This window comes from Littorina saxatilis, linkage group LG12 (assembly GCF_037325665.1).
Source record: "Littorina saxatilis isolate snail1 linkage group LG12, US_GU_Lsax_2.0, whole genome shotgun sequence".
Taxonomy (NCBI): Eukaryota; Metazoa; Mollusca; class Gastropoda; order Littorinimorpha; family Littorinidae; genus Littorina; species Littorina saxatilis.
The window spans coordinates 55,370,985-55,397,033 of NC_090256.1; the positions used below are offsets into that span (position 1 = coordinate 55,370,985).

A 26,049-nucleotide genomic window follows, 5' to 3' on the forward strand; every position below is an offset into this window, starting at 1 on the left:
CAACGGGACAAGGAACAGGTGTAAAAGACGAAAAAAAGAAGTAATTTTGTTTAAATTGGCCACGATCGAAGATGAATCTACAAAACTGACCTGACATGCACATGACAGTTGTATAAACCATTAAGTTTTAACCATATCAGTTGCTCAAAAATGTCGAAATCAGTGATGTCCTTATGACATGATTAGTTTTCACAGCAAGTGCAAAGACAACTAGAAGAGCAACCATCTTACATAACCATAGGCATTTTCATGGGTATGACTGAAAGATGAAGCACTCAAGGAGCGAGTTTTAGCGTCAACTAAGGTGACTCGAGTCGAACCGGAGGTCGCAAAAACTCGGTCCGGTACGACTGGAGTGACGTCACCGGTTAACCAACTTTCAACCTTGCTTCCTGCGTAGGGTCTCTCCAGTTCCAAGATGGCTGCCAAGGCGAGGTGAGAAACTTCTGCAAATATTTTTTGACAAAGTTACGGATTGTGAGAAGACATTTGTTGTAAATCACTTAGCCTTTCAAAAATTAAGGATACTGGGTTGGATACTGTCTTGGTTTTAATGCATTTTATTTTAGCAGTGATGTTTATTTTGGGAAGAAATGAGGTCAACAGGAGTTTGGGTGCGATTTCGGCTCAAATGTACTTTAGCGCCCTGAACTTTTACCCGGCTGTTTTGCGCTCGATTTTCACGCTCACTTCTTCATTGACGTTCGAATCGATAGTTCGATGTTTTGGCATTACATTCACATCAACAATAAAACAGTACTGCTTGTTCATCATCGTCGTCCATCAACTCTCCACAACAGTAAATCTGTAACGCGCTTGTCGCCATCTTGTTGCAAGGGACGCGACTGGACACAACCCAACAGCGTTTCCGCGAAGAAAAAAACCAGACATGCGCAGTGACCCTACCGTAGCTCAACCCTGTTCCTCGCGAAAACTCGCTCAATGAGTATTGTGTAAACCTCGCTTTGCATTTGAAGCTTTAGATATTCTGAACAAAAGGGGTGCCCTCTACATAATGTTCCTGTATTTTAGCTGGGAGAACGTCTTGTTCAGAGTAAACAAGGCTGAACCAAAAAAAAGGCCAGCTATAAACGATTCCTAAAATGTCAAATGAAGAGTGTGATACATGTACGAATTTCAACAACTTGTGCACTGGTGTCACAGATTTCACGGACAGTGTGATTACTGGAAGACTCTTAGTTTTGATTAAACTTTTTGAGTTTGATTGAACTTTTTGAGTACATGTACCCTTGTGCAGAATGCAAGTAAGGCATAATTATAGGACTGACTTCATCAAGTTCATGTTAGTTTTTACACAATCTCTTTTTGGTACAGCACCAAGCAACTAAACTGTAATAAAAAATGCACACTCTATGACTGCAAGAGTACAGTGGGGTTTTCTTTCACAAGAAAAAAATGCACCAAATCGTAAAGAACATGTACTTGCCGGTTTTTAATGCGATACACATACTCTGCTAACCCACACACATACAAGCAAACTCATAAATAAAACACAAGGTGAACTGTAAGGTTTGCACATGTGGATGCTCTACTTTTGCACAAATAGTATATGTTTCTAGCATATCCATACACACTTTTTGAGAGGTTTGGACAAACTCGATCAGCGCATCTACAACAATGGAATGAAAAATGAAATTCTATCTACACAACAAAACAAAACTCGCATCCACACAGTACCAGTGTATTGGTGTTAACCTTGCTCTCGGGGAAAACACCAGACAAGCGGGCTGCATATTTTCAAACTGCTCTGGCAATGGTCAAACATCGCTCACCCTTTCTCAATAATGTTGTCAGAAGGCCTTCTCATGCAAGTTACCAGGCAGGCCAAAGTGTCTGGCAGTTCTCTATTGTATTTGTAACACACACCAAAACACATTCCTTAGCATCTGAGTGGTCTCAACAAGTTTTGAATTGGGAAAAGCCTGTTATGAATTGGGACTTGTCTGTTAGTCCAAACAGTGATATGGTTATTGTGATATTCTTGGCTGCACTTTAACATGGAATGTATGTATGTATGTATGTATGTATATATGTAGGTAGGTATGTATGTAGGTATGTATGCATGTGTGTTGGTGTGTCGGTGTGTCAAGTGTGCAAGTAAAAAGGGTATTGTAGTTGTACATATATTACTTTAGATATTTTTTTGTTATCATGGGTTTTATGAATTTTCTTCTCTTATTCTTTTATAATTATTAATTAATGACCTATATGTGCTGATGACCAATTTAATTTCCTTTGTTGGATCAATAAAATGTTATGAGTTATGAGTTATGAGCCTCACTGCACATGCGACTTGATGGTTAACCTTCAGTTTCCGTTACTTTAACTCATCAAAGACGACTAATGAAATAACTTGTGACTACGTCACTTATCAAGAAGTTGTGACTTCAAGCACCCAAACATTACTATTTCTTCATCAACCTACTAAGATTCAAAGTATAACCCATGCCTAAATAAGACACTGTCACTTTTCATGCCACCATTCCATTTAAAAAATCCACTTTTTGCCTAGATTTGCTACAAATCGACCTACAGAAGTTTCACTCCCAAATGGTTTAACACATCTAAGGTATCATTCCATTCACAAAATCCATCCATTAAATACACAGTAGAGGATTTCACTGTGGGCATGTCAAATGTGACATGACAAACCCCTTTTGTGTTATGGCATACTGTATTGTACTATTCATTTTGAGAGTTTGAGCAAAGTGGCACTGAGTATTGGAACTGAATATCAAGAGAAAAATGTACACATTTACTGAGGGAATACTATACACAGGGTCTAGTTGAGGAAATAATATACACAGGGTCTAGTTCATGTAACAGTGATTTACAACTGAACATGCATGTCCATTGTCAAGTTGTAAATTTGTTTGTGCATTTATAGTGTTTTTTTTTACAGTGTGGCAACATTGCAGCCACAAATGCAAAACATTCTTTAGGTATTAGTATGAAACTGTATCTGTACACTGCAGGCATGGGCATACAGATAATCAATGCTGGCATGTGCGCACATGAAATACAGACTCACACCCATGATACTGGCATGTGCATACACAATGCAGGAACACACACACAAAATCACACACAATCACTTTCACATTAGTATTACTGACTACTGGCACATGTACATAAAATGCAGGAGCACACACACAGCCAATTAGTCATTCATACTTGTTTACACCCATTCCTGGCATGTTCACACACAATGCAGGGATACACACACACACACACACACATTAAACACACAATGCTGGCATGTACATACATAATGTAAGAACACAACACAAGTATTACACACACACACACACAGAGCACCTCTACATGTCATTCATACTTCACATAACCATGATGCTCTTACAAATCCACTGCTGCCTTCCTAATCCACACCACACAAACACAGCCTCACAGGCCTAAAGTCAACAAAAGCAATGAAATCCTGTGACACACAACTCAAAACACACGACTTTTATACAGAATCTTATAACTCAGTTAAACTGTGGTACCTGCAATGTGAGGCCCCTTCAATGAGAGAACACCTTCCTTCATCCTTTTATTAATTTTATTGTACCAAAATATACCTGTCCTGAGTGGATATCTACAATGTACAGATATTTTTGGCTGGTCCCAAGGGTGTCCTTTCATTGCAGGTACCACTGTGTGCACGTCTCTGTACTTCACACTCGCTATTCACACTGTCACTGAATCATTCTGAGACATCACAGGATTCTACAAGCCACACAATGTTTACAGTTCCTGATCTACATCTCACACAACGGGCAAACAAAAACAGCAAAACTGTTGTTATTTTGCCATTCTTTTGTTTCGCCAGTTAATCATAATCATGTGCACAGAAGTGTTTAAAATCTAAGTACTGACATTATTGCTCAAACAAGTCTGAGTGCAAACAAACCAACTCATCACTACAGAGATGAAGTTTGTGAATCACAGTGCAAAATTGTGGAGGTGTTTGTAGAGTTATCACTAAAGTATTGAATAAAAACATTTTTACACACACAGTAAATCAAATCTGGTGGCCAAGCTGCCAAATGTTCAATTCATCACAGAAACTCTCACAACGAAGAAACAAGTCCTGCTTTGCATCGCAACAATCAGTATTGTTCCCAGGCCTTGATTTACAGTCGCATACCTTTTTTGGTCCGACACATTGTTCTGACCCTTGTCCTGTCAATCGTCCTATAATATTGACCCCCTTTTTTTCGTAGCCAGTACATTTGAACCTATTAGGTTTTTTTTTAGTCGAGGTCCACCTGACTGGGTACAACACTGAACAATGTCTGCATCTAGTTGCGAGCCACCTTGAGAATCTCGACGTATCGATCCAAGCGTTCGCGCACACCAAAATGTTCTGTCAGGCCAATCATGGTGAGGTTGGCCTCCTTGTAAGTGTCCAGGATACGCAGGTTTTGAAACGCCTTCACCGCGTTCTTCAGGGTCAGCACGCCGCAGCTCTCCACTAAAAAAAGATAACACATGTTCTGTTATTTATCTGACATCATCTCCTGACTTGGTCACTATTATCCAATTGAAGACATTGACAAAGCCTATTGACTAAGATCAGATCTATCTAGTCTTTTTTGAGTGTAATGTTCATACATGTAGTACAAAAATGCCCTAAAACACAAAAGGGAAAATATAGCATCTGCTTCTCACACAAAAGCACATATGAACATCCATTTTCCCTCACTTTATTTCGGAATTGTCTGTGTCACATCAACAAGAAGGAACAACTAGATCCTCTCAACTTTGTTTTTTTCTTTCTTTTTTGATGGAACTAGCAATCCGTCTGGTTAGTCTGGAGTAGAAGTTCAACAACAAACTTTAAAATGTCTGGTAAGCTGGGAACTGAAATCTGTACCAAATAGACGATGTTCGGAAATAACTTTGTCAAGATCTTCAAGTGGTGTGACATAACGTACACATCAGAGTTTGTTATTGGTCGCGATGGCAGGTTAAAGCCGGCTAGTAGCCTGCTAGCTGCTTCACATCGCTTTGAAAAGCTTGGCTCAGTAAAAGAGGCACTTACTCTACCACACCGCTTAAAATCCTGACAGACTTATTTCCGGAAAATGTCTAACGCTCTCGCTATCGCTTGTTGTACCCATCCCCAACACCATCAAACAGTTAGCAGCAGGAAAGTGAGGGAGAAAGTAAACTCACTGTGCATCACAAGCTTGTTCTTTGCTCTCTCCTGGGCGTAGTGTCCCAGCTTCTTGAGAAAGTCATCCTCTGTACAAACACACACAACCATGTCATTCACATCACAGTTAGCAAAACTCGGCATAAAAACAACCTGAAATTTGCTATGAAATATTTGTTGAATTTGCCAGCAACATAGTCTTTTAAGTTTTTCTTTATCACAAATTGTGTTCTTTGTTTGACCACAGAGCTTGAATACTGTTTTGACTACTTTTAAACTGCCAAATAGACAAATTCAGAAAATAACTCTGTCGGGTTTGTACGGGTTGTGTGAGAGTGACCTTTTCTTGTAAAACGGCAGACAAACAATAGAGGGAGCAATCATGTCTCCACGTGTTTTCGGCACACCCCTCACTAGTGATTCGTCCCCCTCCATTGTTTGTCTGCCGTTTTGCAAGAAAATGTAACTCTCCCACAACCCATACAAACCCGACGGAGTTATTTCCGAAAATCGTCTACTGGGAGACTGCTATGAATGAGTTGACTTGAAGCTCTCCCCTCACCTGGCATGTCAGCCTCCAGTGACTGTGTGATGTAACACGCAGTGATGAGGTATGACTCCAAGATGGGCGCCAACACCACGTGGAGGAACTGCAGCTTGCTGCGTACGTCTTCCACACTCACGTTCACCTGAAATAGACACACAATGCATTCACACGTTTACACAGAACAAAAGATAGTGCACACTCTTGAAATTAAACTTGACAAATTCTGAACAAAGCAACATAAATTCATTGACGGTGTATGCTAAACCCATGCAGTTTAATGTCCCGAGGTTTAATTTGTGTATGTGTGCCAATATCCTATCTTTTCAAGCAGCATTCACTATAAAAAACGCTGGCGCTGGACCCGAGTACTCTTCAGACTGGCTCGCTCCCCCAGTATGAAAGTTTTTGTCTTGTGCACGTGGATTTTAAAAAAATAAAATAAAAAATTTATTTATTTTACACAATTAAAAAAATTATTAGAGTAAAATAAAACATTAAAACGTTCATAATAAACAATAGTAAACAAGAATTAAAAAAAAATAAAAAAAATAAAAAAAATAGACCGCCCATGCCGGGAATCGAACCCGGGTCACTTGGATTTAAAAAAAAAAATAAAAAAAATAAAAAAATATATATTTATTTATTTTACACAATTAAAAAAAATAAAATTAAACATTAAAACGTTCATAATAAACAATAGTAAACAAGAATTAAAAAAAAAAAAAATAGAACGCCCATGCCGGGAATCGAACCCGGTGTAGGATCATTTTGGCCATAGACTCTCTCGTGCTCTCTGTCTCTCTTTCACCGAGACCAAACCCTGCATTGTAATTTCTTTGCCGAGACCATTTCCTCACCCGTTGTCTGGCTTGCACTGAAATCATGCTTTTCTCGTCACTCCGTGACGTGTTCGGCTGAGGCCGCTCAAGTCTCCCCTTTAGTTCAGGCTGTTCGCAAAGCGACCAGCCTCCCACCGCAAAAACTCCCACCGTTAAGAGTGGCTTTTGTGTTTTGGGGGGCATTTAGGTCCCAGGTAACATTATGAAGTTTTAATACGATCAATCGGACCTATTATCAAGTTAGTGTATCAACTTTTGAACGAACTGCGCCCAGTAGTTTCCCAGCAATAAGCTGTTAAGTCGAGACAGACAGACAGACACACACACACACACACACACAATTAAAGTCTGTTGGACCCTAGTACTGCGTACTCGGGGATAAACATCTGTTTCAGAAACCAGTCCCATTTTCCACAAATTAGCAAACTCGTCACGAGCAGTTCCCTTTTTCCAGTCTCCTGTAACCATTTACCCCAATGGCATGAAAAGTAACTCTCATCAATTTCAAACCAACAAACATTGCAGGAAAGTAAGTACTGCAAGTTTTCTGAAATTATAAATGCTCAAACATCGCAAGAAGCCAGTAGAAATGGAAACAGATATGCATCATAGGTATCATTGCGTGTGGGCGGTATTGGGCAGTCTTGGCGAATAAGAGTTAGGTTGGCAGCCGGACGGCATAATACTGCTCATTACTTAGACTGTCCTGATTTACTCAGGTGAGTCAATAAAAGGACATTAGTCTCTTTAAAAAAAAAAAAAAATTACCATATACTCCTGCTGCTCGACGTAGCCTCCGTCCATATCCTCCTCATCTTCATCGTACTCGTCATCGAACTCCAGAGTCCTCGATAGATGAATGGCCCGCCGTCTCTCAACCAGGTCCACGTTCATATCATACTGCACACACACAACCATTGTATGAGCTATGATAAGATGGAAAATTCACACATTTTCATAAATGTAGGACTCACTTCTTGTCATTTTTTTCCGTAGCTAAATCTCTTGTGTCGCATGAGAGGCGCTGTCATTATTTCATCAGGAAGTCAAGCAAGAATGATTTTTTTTGTACAGGAGTAGGGTTAAATATTTCTGACTTTATGGATTATGTCATGCAATAACTCATGCATCATCAGGACAAGGTGGTTTATCAAACCTTTAGATGTGTCGACTGTCCCGTCCCATTCTTCTTGGAGTTATTGTTCATGTTGTCAGTCTTGTCTTACAAGGAAGTATGGCTACTTAGTTCATCAGAAATCCTTTAAGGGCTACATTTTGCATCTGTTTAATGAAATCACTGTCTCTCATTTTGTACAAATTTAATGTAAAGACGTTCATCTTCAAAGACAAATCTTGCATTTGCTTTCCCTGCAGTTAAAACTCAAACTTTAAGCAAATCAGGTTGCAACACAACTCCACTATTTTGACCAACAAATCGTGATAGCTTCTCACCTGCAAATCCTCCCTGAGCAAAATCTCCATGGAGACGAAATCTTCCACAGTGTCTATCAAGGCATCCATTATCTGTCTGCAGGGCTGCAGAAATTAACACAAAATTCAGAATCACTCACCAAGTGACACAAAATTAGCAGTGGATACTTAAATTACCAAGGGTTCCACACAGAACTTCCCCAACATTCAACGCTTATGCAAAACAATGAAGTATATCCTACACAATGCTAGTACAAAAATATCCACCTAAAGAAGCGCGCACGCACCCACACACGCACACACACCACTACCATCACCAACCAAAAGCACACACACACACACCAACCTCACACACCCACACACACAAAACCACTACCACCACCAACCACATACACACCAACACCACACACACACACACAACTTACAGGGACAAGAATGAACTCATTATGCATGAGATCTGCGATGTGCTGGGCGGTGTCCAGAATGGCCTCCCTTGTGACGGTGGAATTGTCGCTGACCTGCTGATTGGCTAGCCACATGCTGGGCCTCAGGCCCGCCCCCATCACCACCGCACAAGCTGCACAAAGATGCAACATTCAAAATCATTCTTTGAACTCGGCAAACAGTGTAAACATTCATGAAATTTTCATTAACAAAATAAGCCAATCCAAAGTCATGTTCAGTATATGGAATATTCTTTGTGTGTATAATTTCGTTTAACATTCTGAAAAAAATTGCAAGCATGTAGTTAACAGCTTGACTAAACATCCACATTGACAATATATAACCCATAAGTAACGATTCTAATATTGTACAAACACTCACTCTGACTGACACACACACACACAGGGGCTCACATCCACGTCGGACATCGTACATACACGGATATTTTTTCCAAATGTCCTATACACTTTTCATGCAAGAAGACATATGTCCTATTGTCACAAAGTGGTCATTGTCCGATTATGCTTTTATTTGATCCGGACATTGTCAGTACTTTTCTATTTACAGTAGTTTGACGGGCGGGGATGTAGTTCAGTCGGTAGCGCGCTGGATTTGTATCCAGTTGGCCGCTGTCAGCGTGAGTTCGTCCCCACGTTCGACGAGAGATTTATTTCTCAGAGTCAACTTTGTGTGCAGACTCCTCGGTGTCCGAACACCCCCGTGTGTACACACAAGCACAAGACCAAGTGCGCACGAAAAAGATCCTGTAATCCATGTCAGAGTTCGGTGGGTTATAGAAACACGAAAATACCCAGCATGCTCCCCCGAAAGCGGCGTATGGCTGCCTAAATGGCGGGGTAAAAACGGTCATACACGTAAAAGCCGTGGGAGTTTCAGCCCACGAACGAACAAACAAACAGTAGTTTGATTTGCTATTTTATCGATGTTTTGCGAAGTGATCTGTCTCTCCAAGCAGACGAAACTTGGGGAGACTTTATGTGCTTTTTCATAGAGAAGAGCTTCCAAGGGTCAGAACTCTGAATGCTCCAAGTTGCTTGACAGTTGCCTCCCTTCGCGGTTTTTTTCTCCGAAAAAGCAACATGCCGCCAAAACGAAAATTGGTGGCAGAATAAAAAATGTCCTATTGATTTATTTTTGTTTAGGACTAATGTCCTATCAATATTGCATTGTTCAGGATATGTGTCCTAAGCCACCTCTCATGGATATGAGCCCCTGCACACACACACACACACACACACACTCTCTCTCTCTCTCTCTCTCACACACAAACACACATTGACACACAGTGACACACATTGACACACACACACAGATACACACACAAAGCCGTACCAACAATGCTCTCCAGAGCGAAGGTGGCAGTGACTGTGTTGGCATGGTAACTGAGCTCAAATACCGCTGGCAGGGACATGTTGGGTTTCAAACACAGCTCCTTTTCCTTTGATACACTGTGGCCACAAAGCAAAATCACTTTGAAAACGTATCTTTCATGCAGCAAGTGCCACAGAAAAAACGCAGGTAGAGCGGTACCTGCAATGAAAGGACACCTTTGGGACCAGTTTAGACTCCCTATATTGCAGGTGTCCTTTCCTGACAGGTATGCTTGAGTAAAGTTAACAAAGGGAGAACAATGGCTGTTCTTTCTTGTGAGGTGTCCTCTCATCAGAGGGGCCTCATATTACAGGTACCCATGTACTTTCCGTTCTGTTAACAAAATTGATGACAACAGTATTGAAACATAGAATTGTACCCTGCAACACCACTCAACACAAAATGATACATTTATTCCAGTGCCTGAAGCCCTATGATGGTGGAATACACAAGGGTTCATTATACTTTCTAGAATCAGTGTTTCTAATTCATATCACCATCACCACTACCCCCCACTCCCATCCTCCCCCTCCCCAACCCAAGCAGTAGCTAAGCATCTGCTGAAACTGATTCACTCAATACCAACAACATGAACAACAACATGTATAACCCACCTTGGCTGTACAACACTATCCCCCAGTAGGTACTGTGAGTGCAGAATGACATCTTCCGACGTGCCACAGAAACAAATCGACAACAGCAACAACGACAACAATAACAACATCCAACGTCCAACAGAAACAACATCGACAACAACATCAAGTAAAACCCACCTTGGCTGTACAACCCTATCCCCCAGCAGGCACTGTGCATACAGAATGACGTCCTCCGACATGCCACGAAAACAACAACAACAACAACAACCCACCTTGGCTGTACAACCCTATCCCCCAGCAGGCACTGTGCATACAGAATGACGTCCTCCGACATGCCACGAAAACAACAACAACAACAACAACCCACCTTGGCTGTACAACCCTATCCCCCAGCAGGCACTGTGCATACAGAATGACGTCCTCTGACATGCCACGGAAACAACAACAACAACAACAACCCACCTTGGCTGTACAACCCTATCCCCCAGCAGGCACTGTGCATACAGAATGACATCCTCCGACATGCCACAGAAATAATAACAACATCAAGTAAAACCCACCTTGGCTGTACAACCCTATCCCCCAGCAGGCACTGTGCATACAGAATGACGTCCTCCGACATGCCACGAAAACAACAACAACAACAACAAAAACAACAACAACAAGTATAACCCACCTTGGCTGTACAACCCTATCCCCCAGCAGGCACTGTGCATACAGAATGACATCCTCCAACATGCCACAGAAATAATAACAACAACAAGTATAACCCACCTTGGCTGTACAACCCTATCCCCCAGCAGGCACTGTGCATACAGAATGACATCCTCCAACATGCCACAGAAACAACATCGACAACAACAACAAGATCTACCATAAGTATAACCCACCTTGGCTGTACAACCCTATCCCCCAGCAGGCACTGTGCATACAGAATGACATCCTCCAACATGCCACAGAAACAACATCGACAACAACAACAAGATCTACCATAAGTATAACCCACCTTCGCTGTACAACATTATCCCCCAGCAGACACTGCGCATACAGAATGACGTCTTCTGACGTGCCACAGAAACCAACATCCTGTTTCCGCTTGAACAGCTGCTCCTTCAGCCAATCCAACGACTGCACCAGACTCGACATGGTCCCGCCCTGGTCATAAACAATAATAATTGTGAGCATGAATTTCTGTTGTGTTACATACAAGGATACTTGTAATGTGAGGTCCCTTGGATGACAAGACACCCTCCCATCAAAGATACCTTTTGTAGTTTATACACAGATCTATCAATTCAACCTAACTATACCTTTCATGGAGGGTCTCAAGAACAGGTACCGATGTACAATTTCATGGTACAGGTTACTGAGGTTGAAAACACTGTGCAGTGTTACCTGTCATAAAAGGACACCCCAGGGACCCATCAAAAGTGCTCTTAATTACACGGGTACTCTGGTTAATAGACAAATGGACAACAGAATAAAATTGCATCTGCTGGTGTCCTTTGGTGACATTACAGACACCACTGTACTAATTATAAAGACACAAACCTTTTTTAACATTTGTTGCTTTATACGGCCACAATACAATCAAAAACATACTCGTAGATACATGACATATATATATATATATATATATATATATATATACGACTAGTGTCTGTGTGTCTGTGTGTCTGTGTGTGTGTCTGTCTGTGCGCGATGCACGGCCAAAGTTCTCGATGGATCTGCTTCAAATTTGGTGGGCTTATTCAGAGAGACCCCGGACACAACCTCATCGATGAGATATTTCAACACGTGCTCTCAGCGCGCAGCGCTGAACCGATTTTGGTTCCACCTCAGCTATTTTGGTTCCACCTCAGCTACCCGGGCCCCCATACCGACACACCATAGCCGCTACACCACATCACAACGCCAAAGTTCTCGGTGGATCTTTTTCAAATTTGGACACCGTATTCAGCTACACCCCGGACACAATATCATCGATGAGATATTTCAACACGTGCTCTCAGCGCGCAGCGCTGAACTGATTTGGGTTTTTGTGTTCATTTCACCATTATAAGTAACTCTTCCTTATCTTCTCCAGTGTTTGGCGTTTATCTCCCTTCCTTCGTGTGGCTTTCCCGTTCAGTTGTAAGTTACTACTATTTTTAGAATGTCACTGCGCTGTCCACTGCGCTGAGCGTCTTCGGATATTCCCGGCGTTCTGTTACTGTTACTATTTTTAGAAGGTCAACGCAGTGTACAGAACGTAAATTGGACCCGTAAATTATCCTCACTGTAAAAGTGCAAAGGTCGAATCCATTTATAGCCACGCAAAAAATACACTGTCATCTATCTCTCTATAGATACGGCTTCTCTGTGTTTTTGTGTGTGTGTGTGTGTGTTTGTGTGTGTGTCTCTATGTGAGCAACACCTGTGCATTGTTCAGTTCTGTTTGTGATGTGGTCTGGCGGCTTTTGTGTAATTTTATGTACTGGCCTTCCTTTGAGAAGCCATAACTTGCTCAGTCCTGTTTGAGTGGAGTTCGCCTCCACAGGTGATTAACACGGTTACATTCGTCGACAAGGATGTTACTCGATATGGTCAGGAATGGCATTATGGCCACTGAATCATTTTCGTGCTGTTCCCATTCCACGAATCTGGGAGGGACCTAAGCTTGGCGGGTCCATTGTTCGGACCCGGCGAAGCCGGCGTACGGCTCTAAGTACTTCTTCCCGGCGAAGCCGGCTACCCGGCGAAGCGGGTATTCATTCTAGTATCTATATATATATACGACTAGTGTCTGTGTGTGTGTCTGTCTGTGCGCGATGCACGGCCAAAGTTCTCGATGGATCTGCTTCAAATTTGGTGGGCTTATTCAGAGAGACCCCGGACACAACCTCATCGATGAGATATTTCAACACGTGCTCTCAGCGCGCAGCGCTGAACCGATTTTGGTTCCACCTCAGCTATTTTGGTTCCACCTCAGCTACCCGGGCCCCCATACCGACACACCATAGCCGCTACACCACATCACAACGCCAAAGTTCTCGGTGGATCTTTTTCAAATTTGGACACCGTATTCAGCTACACCCCGGACACAATATCATCGATGAGATATTTCAACACGTGCTCTCAGCGCGCAGCGCTGAACTGATTTGGGTTTTTGTGTTCATTTCACCATTATAAGTAACTCTTCCTTATCTTCTCCAGTGTTTGGCGTTTATCTCCCTTCCTTCGTGTGGCTTTCCCGTTCAGTTGTAAGTTACTACTATTTTTAGAATGTCACTGCGCTGTCCACTGCGCTGAGCGTCTTCGGATATTCCCGGCGTTCTGTTACTGTTACTATTTTTAGAAGGTCAACGCAGTGTACAGAACGTAAATTGGACCCGTAAATTATCCTCACTGTAAAAGTGCAAAGGTCGAATCCATTTATAGCCACGCGAAAAATACACTGTCATCTATCTCTCTATAGATACGGCTTCTCTGTGTTTTTGTGTGTGTGTGTGTTTGTGTGTGTGTCTCTATGTGAGCAACACCTGTGCATTGTTCAGTTCTGTTTGTGATGTGGTCTGGCGTCTTTTGTGTAATTTTATGTACTGGCCTTCCTTTGAGAAGCCATAACTTGCTCAGTCCTGTTTGAGTGGAGTTCGCCTCCAAAGGTGATTAACACGGTTACATTCGTCGACAAGGATGTTACTCGATATGGTCAGGAATGGCATTATGGCCACTGAATCATTTTCGTGCTGTTCCCATTCCACGAATCTGGGAGGGACCTAAGCTTGGCGGGTCCATTGTTCGGACCCGGCGAAGCCGGCGTACGGCTCTAAGTACTTCTTCCCGGCGAAGCCGGCTACCCGGCGAAGCGGGTATTCATTCTAGTATATATATATACAGATAGACACAATCCATTTAATCACAAAACCAAAACCATCAGATACAAAATGCTATTAACAACACTCTGAAAAACAAAGTTACAGATACTCTCATGGAAAAAAATTAGATGCAATCTGGCAAGCAAGTCAGTCCGGCATACTTCAGACAAGACATTCAAGTAAGAGCAAAGTGAATGCCTGCAAGAAAGGAGCAGACAGAACAGATTGATCACATTCACACCAACCTGTCTACATTTGGTCAGGAGAAGAAAAGCAAGGCAGTGGGAGCACATTGGAGCCTGGGTCTTCACACATGCTGAAATGACAGTTACACCGGTTATCATTTTGAAGCTTCAAAAACAAACAAGTTAATTTTAAGGAAAATAGTCTTGTTCGGATGCACGTCACACAGACACACGCACACATACACACACACACACACACACACACACAGACAAACAAATACACACACACACACACACACACTCTCTCTCTCTCTCAAATAACCCAAAAGGTAAGTTAGTTGGTGTTCAGGATTTTGCAATTTCAGCAGCAAACAATTAAACTCGAGGCAGATGGCTTGTTAGTCACACACAAACACATAGAAACCCCCTTTTCCCTCACCATGCCCCGTCCCCACCAACCCAACCAGGGTTCGACACTAGCGAGGGCGGAACGCCCCAGAGTTTTGTGTTCCGCCCCAAACATTGCCGAAGCTTGGGGCCCACTCCGCCCCAGGATACATTCCAACAATGACAAACTGAAAATTCTAATGCCAGAGCCAATCACTAAAAATTGCCAAAGTCGTCACTGAAATTTGCGTTACGATCAATGCCGCAGTCAAGAAAAAACACACATTTAAATCGTCGAAGGACAATGCCGCAAGGGAAATAACTCCCAGATTGCGCTCTTTAGCGTGAGAGATAAGTATCGCCTTCAAATGCCAAACGCAAAATGTGGCGACACATCCCTGGTGTAAAAAGACATGGAAATGAAGATGAAGAACAGGGTGGAGAGAAACGAAAAAAGGAGACCGATGCAGCCAAAAGCGCGAAGCGCTGTCGTAATTTCAATGTCAAATGGTTGAAAGAATTTCCCTGGCTTCAGTACGATGAAGAAAAACAGACAATGCATTGCCGCCCGTGCAGATCTTATGGCGGAGAACCATTTGGAAAATGTGGGGATTCTGAAGGTATATACTTAGCATGAATAAGAGTGGGCCCCAGATTTTTGTTTTCCGCCCCGGCAATTTCCATTTCTGGGGCCAGTGTGGCCCCAGGCCAAATAAGTTAGTGTCGACCCCTGCCAACCGACACACAGAAACCCCTTCTTTCCTCGCCATGCCTCTTCCCCACCCACTTTCAATTCTGCTTAAAAAAAATGAAAAAAAGAAGAAAATGAAAGCTAGTGATCAACTCACCATATACGGCCAGAGCTTTGACCATGAGTCGTGTTTTTTCTGTGTCCCCTGCAGCACATATACACCCCCTCTACCCTTTCTCACCGTAATATGCACTTATACTGCAAACAAAAATCTAAAAACAGACTCACCATACACGGTGTGTTCGGCCAGAGCTTTGACCATGACGCGTGTGTTATCCTGCGTGTCCCCTGCAGCACAACTGCCATTGGTCAACATGGACAGAGACGACTGCGAAATGTTCAAACCCGACGCACTGCTGTCTGAGCGACTGTAGCAGTACTTCAGCGTTGGGTGAGGAAATTGTTCGGCAGACTTGAGGAATTCCTGTCACCAAATAATGTGTAATTTACAATAAAGGTTCAAATTCTGATAGCTGAAAGGTTGAATGGATGAAAACAGCTCTCAAGTTGGAGAACAAAAACACTTGGGACGTGTTTTTTCCTTCTCTAGACCTGCTAAGTAAATCTGTTACATGCGTATGGCTAGTATCGGCTCAGTTGGAAAACCAGGCATACCTAATCTGGACCTCATTCTGCTTTCACAGTTCCCCACTCTGATACAGTGACAGAAAACAGTATTTAATTCCACAGATGTTTTTTCATGATGAAATTAGAATGTTTTCAGAGTAACAAGACTCATACATTCATGCTTCATGTGATGACAAGAGCATGATCCCTAAACCCTCAACAGAATACACTATAAAAGGAACAACAATGTTCAAGCTTCATAGACATGTAATTTGGACTTCCACGAAATCTGATTTCCACAATGTAACTGTTTTTCAAGCAGTATTGCTGTCATCAAGCCCGAACAACAAAGCAACTACTAACACACATGCATTTTAGAATGGATGCATGCTTACTTGAACAGAAAATGGTTGGGCAAAGTCAATACGGACGCTGCCAAAATCTCCAAACAGTATTTTGAGTATTGCTCTGCATGCTCCGACAAAGGATTCCTTCTTTTTCTGCCTCCCCTGAAACACAGAGACATTCGAGAACATTCCATGAATTCATTTTCTGTTCAATGATGACCTACACAGTCTTCTACTTCTTATTTCTGTCTACTTCACATATATACAAAAACGTAAAGTAGCTGCAAACTGTTTCCATGATTTCTTAACTAAAGCACCATCACAAAAGAACTTTGTACACAAAGCCTTAGCATTGTAGTTAGTATTCTTTTAACATGCTTGAAGACAAAATAAAAACTATGACAATAAAAGATTTAAAATGTCTCAGGTTATTTGGCTAGTTGGTAAGATTAAGATAAGTAAACAAAACTGAACAAGAAGAAAAGAAAACATTGTTTTAGTTACCATTTGTTCAGAACAGAAGTGTCCCTCAAGCAATTTGTCGTAGCTGATGGTCATGGGAACGATGTAAGCATCGGGGATGATTCCTGAAATACATGATCAGTTTAGCATTGTGCTCAGATTATGCTGTCTAAAACTGGCCATTATCCAACACAGTGAAACAATACATTTTTGAGATTATTCAAACCCATAGGCCATGTCCCAAATTGTACACTAGCTGTGCATCTGCTTGAATTTAGATAATAAAACTTCTTTTTTTAAGTACAGCCAATGAAAACTAGAATACCTCATTAAAATGTCAGGTCATATGGTCAACACGCACTAGCAACAAAGATCCAGGACAAAGTTGCAAAGAGAATAATTTACATGCTCACATCAAGCTGTGCACACAGACTAACTTCTCACACAAAGACAGCGCTGCACACACACTTAGACTAATTTGACATGACACACACAAGAGTGAAAAGACCTATACACCTTCATCAAATGACATTTTGCACAAAACTTATCATTCAACACAAACTCTTCCCTTCCTTTACCTTCAGTGCATGCCTCCGTCACCACTGAGAGTAGTCCCCCCTTAGGGATGACCGCTCGGCCTGTGCGCGTGCGTCCACCCTCCAAGAAAAACTCCAGGCTGTCTCCTTTCTTCAGCATCTCTAGCATATACTGAAATTGAGAACACATTTGTATTTGTATGGAGATAATAAAGTGTACTATTCTGTGTACTGTCCAGCTGTAGCCTTGCTGGGCAGAAGCTGAAAGAACAGCCCAGAGCAGAGTGCTATGGAGAAACGAGACGTCAATGGCCTATACCGCTGGGAGCAAAGGGCCTAAGTACCTAAGTAATTCTGTGTACTGTGTTGTGAAGTATAACTTTCTGTTTGTATGCATACACCAGATAACAAAGTGCACTGTACTGTATCATGTTTTGTTTTGTTGCATTGTGTTGTAAAGTATAACTTTGTGTTTGTATCCATACAACAGAAAATAAAGTGCACTGTACCATACTGTATTGCGTTTTGTTGTGTTTTATTGCATTGTACTGTTTTATATTGTACTGTACCGGCACATGCAGTAAACCATTTTAATATGCTCAGCTCACACAAAAGGGGCGAACAGACTATGTGAGACAATGTGAGCCACAAAGACAAACAGAAACTGTCGAAATGAACAAAACCAACAGATTTACACTGATACCTTTGCTTGAACACCTTTTGATTCAAGACTCCATCTCTTTTCAAAGATATTCTCATCATAAAGCCCAGAAATGACCTCCACATTTAATGCTTTTTTTCCTCTCTCTCTCTCTCTCTTTTAATTATTTTTTTTAAAATACCAACTTCCCAAGTTTTGAAAATATCAAGACTCAGATCACAATGGCAGAGTAACTTGTCCAGGCGGGGAATATTCTGTTTGGCCATGAAGCCTGTCACCTGCCTGCCGTGTAGAACATAAGGAATGCAGAACACTTACTGTGTTGAGAATGGATCTGTAGACAATATCCTTTTGCTGTCCACCATTGTCCAGTCGTCGACGAATGAAAAACCCACCGAGACTCCTCATGAGCAAGCTACAACAAACACAATACAAAATGCTACAGTCAATATAAAAGGAGAAAGAAACAGCCAAGAGTGAGATATGCAAGAAAGCTTCACATGGAATGCATTTTGTCAAGGATTTCTTAAAACCACATTCTTATTACTTGATTGTTTAGGTCATGGTTTACATTTTTATCCCCAATCAGTACACGTAGAAAGTAGGAGCTGTCCACAAATCAACTTTGCTGAATCTCCTTGGGCACCACATGCACCAATGCCAGGTGGGCACGTTAAAAATCCCGGTTTCACTTATAGTCTGTGGCTGATGGCATGGATACACAATACCACAACGCAAGTAGCATCAATCAATGGCAACAATATTTGCTTTGTCCACTCTACCCCACCAAATGTGCCAGGGGTAAAAAACATTGACAACAGATAAGCATCAATGCCCAAATGAAACATACTCACACACACTAAGAGTCTAATCTGATACATGTATAACGTAATTAAAGGGTGCAAAGACCTAACCTTCATCAACGTGTCATAGGGTATGAAATGTTTCACAAATCTTATCATTTGACACAGTCTTCCCTTTCAAATGACACATGGCTCACAATCCCCACAAGGGATAAAGCGCAACCAACCTGAAGAAAGGAATGTCCATGTTTTCCCCAGCAGCCACGTACGGCGCCCTGATGTCGTAGTTCCATAGGATGAAGGTGACCAGGATGTAATCCAGGTGACTGCGGTGCAATGGCAGGTAGATCATTGGCATACCTCGCTGCAAGCAACAACTTGGTAGCATCACTCTCAGATACATGCATGTATGTATTTTTCGAGACTCACACACAAACGCAAACACACACACCTTCTTCTCTCATACCAAAGCATTCCAAGTTCATTCTTTTATTTAACAAGAAGAGAAGCATGCATAATTTTCTTCAAACTGAAAATAATTCATGTTCAAGTCTGCAACGGTCACAGCCATAAAGATAGCCCTTGTTTGTACTGTAACGTATCTTTGAAAACAGTGTAACATTGCTTCGTAAACAAAACAATTCATTATTCTTTCTTGCTTTAGACATCTGTGTGACATTGCAGCACCCCCCTTTCAAATAAAGAAATTTAGCTTTTGTTACCACTGGTGCATGCAGGGAATGAAATCTTTGCCTAAAAAAAGTTCAGAGCCAACAACATCATGGAATGATCGAGTGCTGGTCTTTCTGGGTTCAAACCCTAATTTTCATGCACTTGGAACTGCTAGAAATATGGCTACATGCTTCCATGTGTTAGTAATGTGTGTTTCTGACAGAAATCCAACAACAGGGCTGAGATGCACGAAGCGAAACTGGATTCCACCAAACTGGGTGGAAACCACCCCAGGATTAGATTGGTTGAAATCACAACAAATCTCAATTTCAACCAATCCAATCCAGTTGGGTGGGACCCAGTTTCGCTTCGTGCACCTCAGCCCAGGACTTCAGTGTAGTCTCTCCTACCTCAGCTGTCTTCTTGAGGACGGCCATCTGTCCCCGCTGTACCAGAACCCCTCGCAACATCAGTGACAGAAACTTGAGCAGGAACCATCCTGTGAACCTGTGGGTATTTCAGCTAATAGTGATTTGTCCTTCAGCATATGTATATGCGTATGCCACAATGCAATATATTGAAAAATGTTAAAATAAAGATACAAACTAGCCTAACATGTCTGATGTGTGTATCTATTACACACGGAGAACTAAAAATGTCAGCGGTTTGTTTTCATGACTTTGAGAGAGAGAGAGAGATACAGAGAGTGAGACACTGAGAGAGATAGAGACAGAGACAGAGACAGAGACAGAGTGAGAGAGAGAGAGAGACGGAGACAGAGAGAGTGAGAGAGAGCCTCTGTGAATGCATGAAGACACACACGTCAAATAAGCAGCTGCCCTCAGAAACATACAGTACATACGGTCATGTCCATGCATGTTTATCTAGGTGATAAAAGGTGTACTTCAAAAATGTGAACAATGTAGAATAAATACTCTATCTTGTGTCTGAATCAATCTATCAGCTCGCCAAATATCAACAAGCAAACATCAACATTTATTCCGTCTATGCACTTTGTTGTAAAGTTAGCAAAAGCACTTACTTGATAAATACTGTTGATATCGATGCTTTCATTTTCTTCATGATCTTTGCTGCTCTCTTTTCTACAACCGCAAGTTTATCTAAGTAAAAAGAAAAGAAAAAAATTTATCAAAATAGCTGGCAAAGAAATAAGTACAGCAAGTTTGCACTCACTAATGATTCACGTTTCATGGTGTGTTTTTTAAAATCACAAACACAATTAATTTCAATCATCATTAGCAAAGATGAGTGACGTTTTATACATATATTATGCTTTGGCAACAACAAATGTACTTTCAACACGAAGAGGATTTCATCTGTGGTAAAAAAAATGTTTTATTAATGAACAACTCTACAGAGTGTATATATATATTCAAAATCCTTCGATCAAGTCTCTGACAATTTACGTAACAAAATTGTTTCTATCAAGTCTTCAATACTGGCACTGTATTTCAGAAGTACAGAAGTATCATTATAAGTTCCTCTGAAGTCCTGTCAATTTTACCTGTGCCTTCATGTTCAGCATCAAGGTCCCTTGCTGTTTTTTGGATGGCTTCCACAACACTGAAATTCAAACAAAAAACCATCAGATTAGTATCACCTCGTCAAGTCTCATGAAACTCCCAACCCTCATCCACCCTTCACCTAATCACACACACACATACACACACACACACAGTCTCTCTCTCTCTCTCTCTGCAAAATCTTTCTTTCTGCACCCTTCTTTAGATTCGGTCCTGGTCACTACAAAAATCTGAGAACTGGACAGGGGACATGCAACAAACGTACATTCTACACACAGTGAAATGAACATACCTCATGTACCTCAAACTGAACTTGAGGCTTTTACACACTTTTTTTCCCCTTACCTAAGATAAAGAAAACAATAGGACAAGAACAAAAAAACCCAGCTGTTTTAATTCTTGAATCTTTCTTTATGCTTATGTGGTTGGCGAGTAGAAGCCACTCAGTAATTAAAACCATGAAATCAATATGAATTTACCGTCTGTTGGTGAGCACAGCCATGCTAAGATCTGGAAAAGGACCGAAGAGTGGTCGCCTCATGGTGTACGCTAACTCACTGAACGTCGTCGCAAGCACACTCTTGCTTCTGGAAGAAAAATCATGAACCTTCATTAAACTTCACTCTCATTCTTCGAAGGCTTATTTGTCTGTTTCTGTCTCTCTCCCTCTAGAGACACACACACACACACACACACACACACACACACACACACACACACACACACACAGCGACAGCTGGCACACACACACACAGTATACACACACACTCAATTCCCTCTGCTACTGTTTAGATCACCCTAAACAATAAACTGTAGTTTTCAGGAATAATAAAAGTACCGAAATTGCTAACAGCACCTTTTTTTTATTATTGAACCCTTAATTACAATGTATCCAAATTGGAGTGAGTGATTTAAAAAAAAATTATTTGCCAAATTAGAAAATACAAGGTGCATGCACTGATGCAGTCAACTCACCTCAACTCTGGTTTGACGTCCAGAATGTTTCTCACCCCTAACTCTGCAGCACCTGGCTCTACTATGTCATCCTGCACAAAACAAAACAAAATCACTGTTGTTTGACCTGATTCTGGCCGGTCGCTTCCTTGTTCTTGTTCTTTCTTGCAACACATAACAAGAAGAGCAAACGCTCGATCGAGTCACTTTCGCAGTTCTGAATATTATATGAGGCATCAGATGGACAGGAAGAAATTGCTATTCACAACACAATGAGTCACGTTCACATAAAATTTGAGCCCGGTCACTTTTATAGTTTCCGAGAAAAGCCCAACGTTAAGTTGTGTGTTGCCGAACAGAAAAGGCTAGTTATCTCCCTTGTTTTTCTGATAACGTTCGTAAAAGGCTACAGATGTAAATACTTTGATGTAAAGAATAATCCTACAAAGTTTCAATCACATCCGATGAACTTTGTCAAAGATATAAAATGTCTAATTTTTCCTTTGACGCTGACCTGTGACCTTGAAAAAGGTCAAAGGTCAACGAAACCATCGTTAAAGTGTAGAGGTCATTGGAGGTCACGACTAAACAAAATATGAGCCCGATCGCTTTGATAGTTTCCGAGAAAAGTCCAACGTTAAGGTGGTGTCTACGGACGGCCGGCCGGCCGGCCGGACAGACTAACACTGACCGATTACATAGAGTCACTTTTTCTCAAGTGACTCAAAAACCTCACAGGACAAGTCCCTTCTTTATTACTTTGTGGAAGAAAAGGCATGCACATTTTTTTTTGTTGGTCAAAAGCCCTTAAAATAATTAAGTTTCTCAGACACTAAAGTGGGGTTACACATATTTAACAAAGTGTACTTGTGTTTTGGTGAAAATCGATGACACTTCCCTTGGATAACAAAGCCGCTTCAAGACTAACAGAGTAAAAGCAGATCAGTCATTCAGTGTGTTCAATAACACACTGCAAACAAAAAAGCTGTACAATTCCTGCACTAATCAAACTACAAACACACAAAAACGGATGCATGTGTAAAGACAAAAAACAGAAGGAAAGGTGGATTACCCTGCTAACTGGCATACATCGACAGCACTGTCCCATAAGGGGCCGGCGAACCTTGAAGTCTTCTGGTTTGAAGGATGGGGAGCTCTTGAAGGAGGCAAGCATGTTGGTGTCATACTGAAAGTGAAACATCAGCGATATAATGCAGTAGAACTTGAAAGTATAACAAATGTGAATACTCATTTCAGGATTTGAAACAGGCAGGAGCACAGCTGGGGAAAACAAATCTTGAAAAACTGGATGGAGTCCAAGGGCAACGCCCAAGTTGAGGTCGCCAGGGGGCAAAGCCTCTGGTCCTCAAATCATTGAAATGCACCATAACAGTTTTAAGTATGCTATTTGATGGCCTCAACCGGCAGCTAGAACGCTGGAAAATGGATGTGTAATCAACATGCAAAATGTTCTTCAGGTTTTCGCACTTCAGATTCAGACACACATACTCGCATAAATGCATATCATATGAACGCTAAGGATCACACGCACACACACAAAATGACAAATGCCCCAAAAAGTAAATAGTTAAGATATGTCATTCTCACTTGGTCTTCAACAGAGAATGTTGTTTGTTTCCTGCGTGGATTACGCCGCCCAAACTGCGGTCCACTCCGACAGCCAGCGTATGATGAAAACTCAGCAGGCATGGTGTTTTCTGTGTGGTGTCAACAGGCAATCCCCTGCAGCAAAATAAAACCACTGAAAGGTAAAATTTAGTTCTAAAATTCCCAGATATTGATAACAATGTAACACTAACAGTGTTGTTGCCAGCCTAAGTAGACAATAGGTCATTTGGACCTCCCTAAAAAAAACAATAGGTCCAAATGTCCTCGCTTTAAAAAAACAATAGGTCCAAATTGTACCGCCATACCTTTGATACGCAAAATAACTTACAGTCTGGAGTTAAATCTATCTTTTTACGCAAAAATGACAATAAAACCATTGAACAATGATAACACTTTAATATCTGATTCCTGGCCTTCCTACCCTTTCCAATACAGTGCCCGGTGTGCGAATGTAGGGATCCTGCCTGATCTTCGCATTACCATGCCGTAGTATTATGTTGATGAACTTTCCGCTGTTTGCGCCGTTTTCGGTAAATAGGTACACCGGCTGGATCGGGTATTTCTGTAAACGCAGCCTCGAGTATCAATGACGACAGACACGGACTCGGCACCGAGTGCATTTTCACTCGTAGCGAACATGAGCATTTCGATCGGGGTTTGTTTTCCGACTTTGCAACTCCCATTCCATTCATTGCAGACCTTGTCCACCTTGTACGAATATGTATCGGTCAGTTGACCACCAAAACGTAAAAACTATCGGTCCATCGAACGAACAAGGCTAGGTCCAATGCGTCAAATCAGAAAGGAATGCGTCAGAGACCGAAGACCGAGGCCTGGCAACAACACTGATGTGAAATAATGCAACAGACTGCATGCTTTGTGTGCTGTATCATTATTGGCGTTAACCGGTAATTACCGGTATTAGACCCGTTGAAACGAGAAAATACCGGAACAAAATTGGCTGCCCATATGATCTACTGGTTGATTTTTAGAACTACTGGTGTTTTTTTGCTGGTAAAACAATAAAACTAGTACTCTGAGTTGGACTCTTACTGGTTCGAATGACCTGCCTACCGCTTTTTTTCTGGACTGTTTGCATCATAAAAGTTTGCGTACCGGTTTGAAAAAATACTAGCGCCTTCCCTTCAGTCATTCATGGGACGTAACCACTCGGTGTACACGTTTTCGAAGTAATGGTATTAACTATTTTGGGGGAAGTAATGGTATTTTGGGGTAAAAGATACCGAATTTTACCGCAAATTTCGTTCACATGCAGAAAGTGACAAGCTTTTTCTTCCTCAAATAAGTGTACCACTTTGGGAGGATATATAGTCACAGTGTGGAGTTTATGAGAGATCAACAAGACCGGTGAGTAATCTATTCTGATCTCAGGAGTAATTTGTGATCGTTACAACGGCTCTATAATGTCTCTATGCGTCAAACTCAAAGTTTCACAGAGGTTGAATTTTTATCTCTTCACAAGTCACAAGATAAGAAGAGCAAATGAAAAACTGAAGATCCGATGAATATGTGGGTTTTTTTTCTTTTTCTTTTTATATACAAAGCCCGGTAAACTCAGCGACACCAACAGCAGCGTAAAACACTTGGTTGCACCGCAGAAATGAAGAAATTAGGAAAGTGCAGTACACTAGATACAGTACCAGTGCACCACAGCTTTGAGTCGCAGCTTTTCGGCTCCAATGACAAATAGAATGATCCATACCCACACAAAGTTGAAGTACACGAAGACCACTTAGGCAGATGATCTCATCGTGTGTTACTGCTCTGGGGGTTGTGACAAAGAGTACGTAATCCAATCGCGAGATGAATATGACCACTTTTGCTCTGTGTCCCCAACATTTCCACATGGGCTGTTGACCTTTCTACAAGGCCAGTACCGGGACTTTGACAAACGGATCATTTCATTGGCTACAGTTAATCTTATCACCCAATCAAAACTTTGTTTATAATTTAGCGGGTGATGCAAACGAAAGCACGTTTTGCGTATGTCGTTTGCACATCGCATGCAGTCACTTGCCAATGTGTTTTTGTTTCACACACACACACACACACACACACGCGGAAACCTGGCAGAAGACAGGAGATGGTATGCTAATGAAAATATGCCAAAGTCCCATTGTCGTCGGATCCTTTCACTGATGAACGAACAACTATGTTTCTTTGTTTTGTTTTGTTTTGAAATACACATGTCTGTATGTGAAAACCCATACAAGCTTTGTTTGTTTGTTTAATTGTATCTTGA

The 26,049-nt window shown here is 41.6% G+C and overlaps 1 protein-coding gene across 1 annotated transcript; it reads right to left on the reverse strand.

The window, feature by feature from the left end:
- Nucleotides 1-1,434: 1,434 nt before the first annotated feature.
- On the reverse strand, nt 1,435-25,664 carry LOC138982301 (glycerol-3-phosphate acyltransferase 1, mitochondrial-like). Its single transcript, XM_070355562.1, has 24 exons — nt 25,510-25,664; nt 23,766-23,900; nt 23,230-23,343; nt 22,179-22,249; nt 21,683-21,790; nt 21,185-21,243; nt 20,702-20,780; nt 20,070-20,166; nt 19,215-19,351; nt 18,503-18,599; nt 17,566-17,695; nt 17,030-17,112; nt 16,574-16,687; nt 15,840-16,035; nt 14,534-14,604; nt 11,438-11,586; nt 9,797-9,912; nt 8,425-8,576; nt 8,021-8,104; nt 7,337-7,468; nt 5,745-5,871; nt 5,203-5,271; nt 2,298-4,498; nt 1,435-1,943 (listed from the first exon to the last, which is right to left on the reverse strand). The coding sequence occupies exons 2-23, from the start codon at nt 23,865-23,867 to the stop codon at nt 4,326-4,328; spliced, it is 2,460 nt and encodes an 819-aa protein (XP_070211663.1). The 5' UTR covers nt 23,868-23,900; nt 25,510-25,664; the 3' UTR covers nt 1,435-1,943; nt 2,298-4,325.
- Nucleotides 25,665-26,049: the final 385 nt, after the last annotated feature.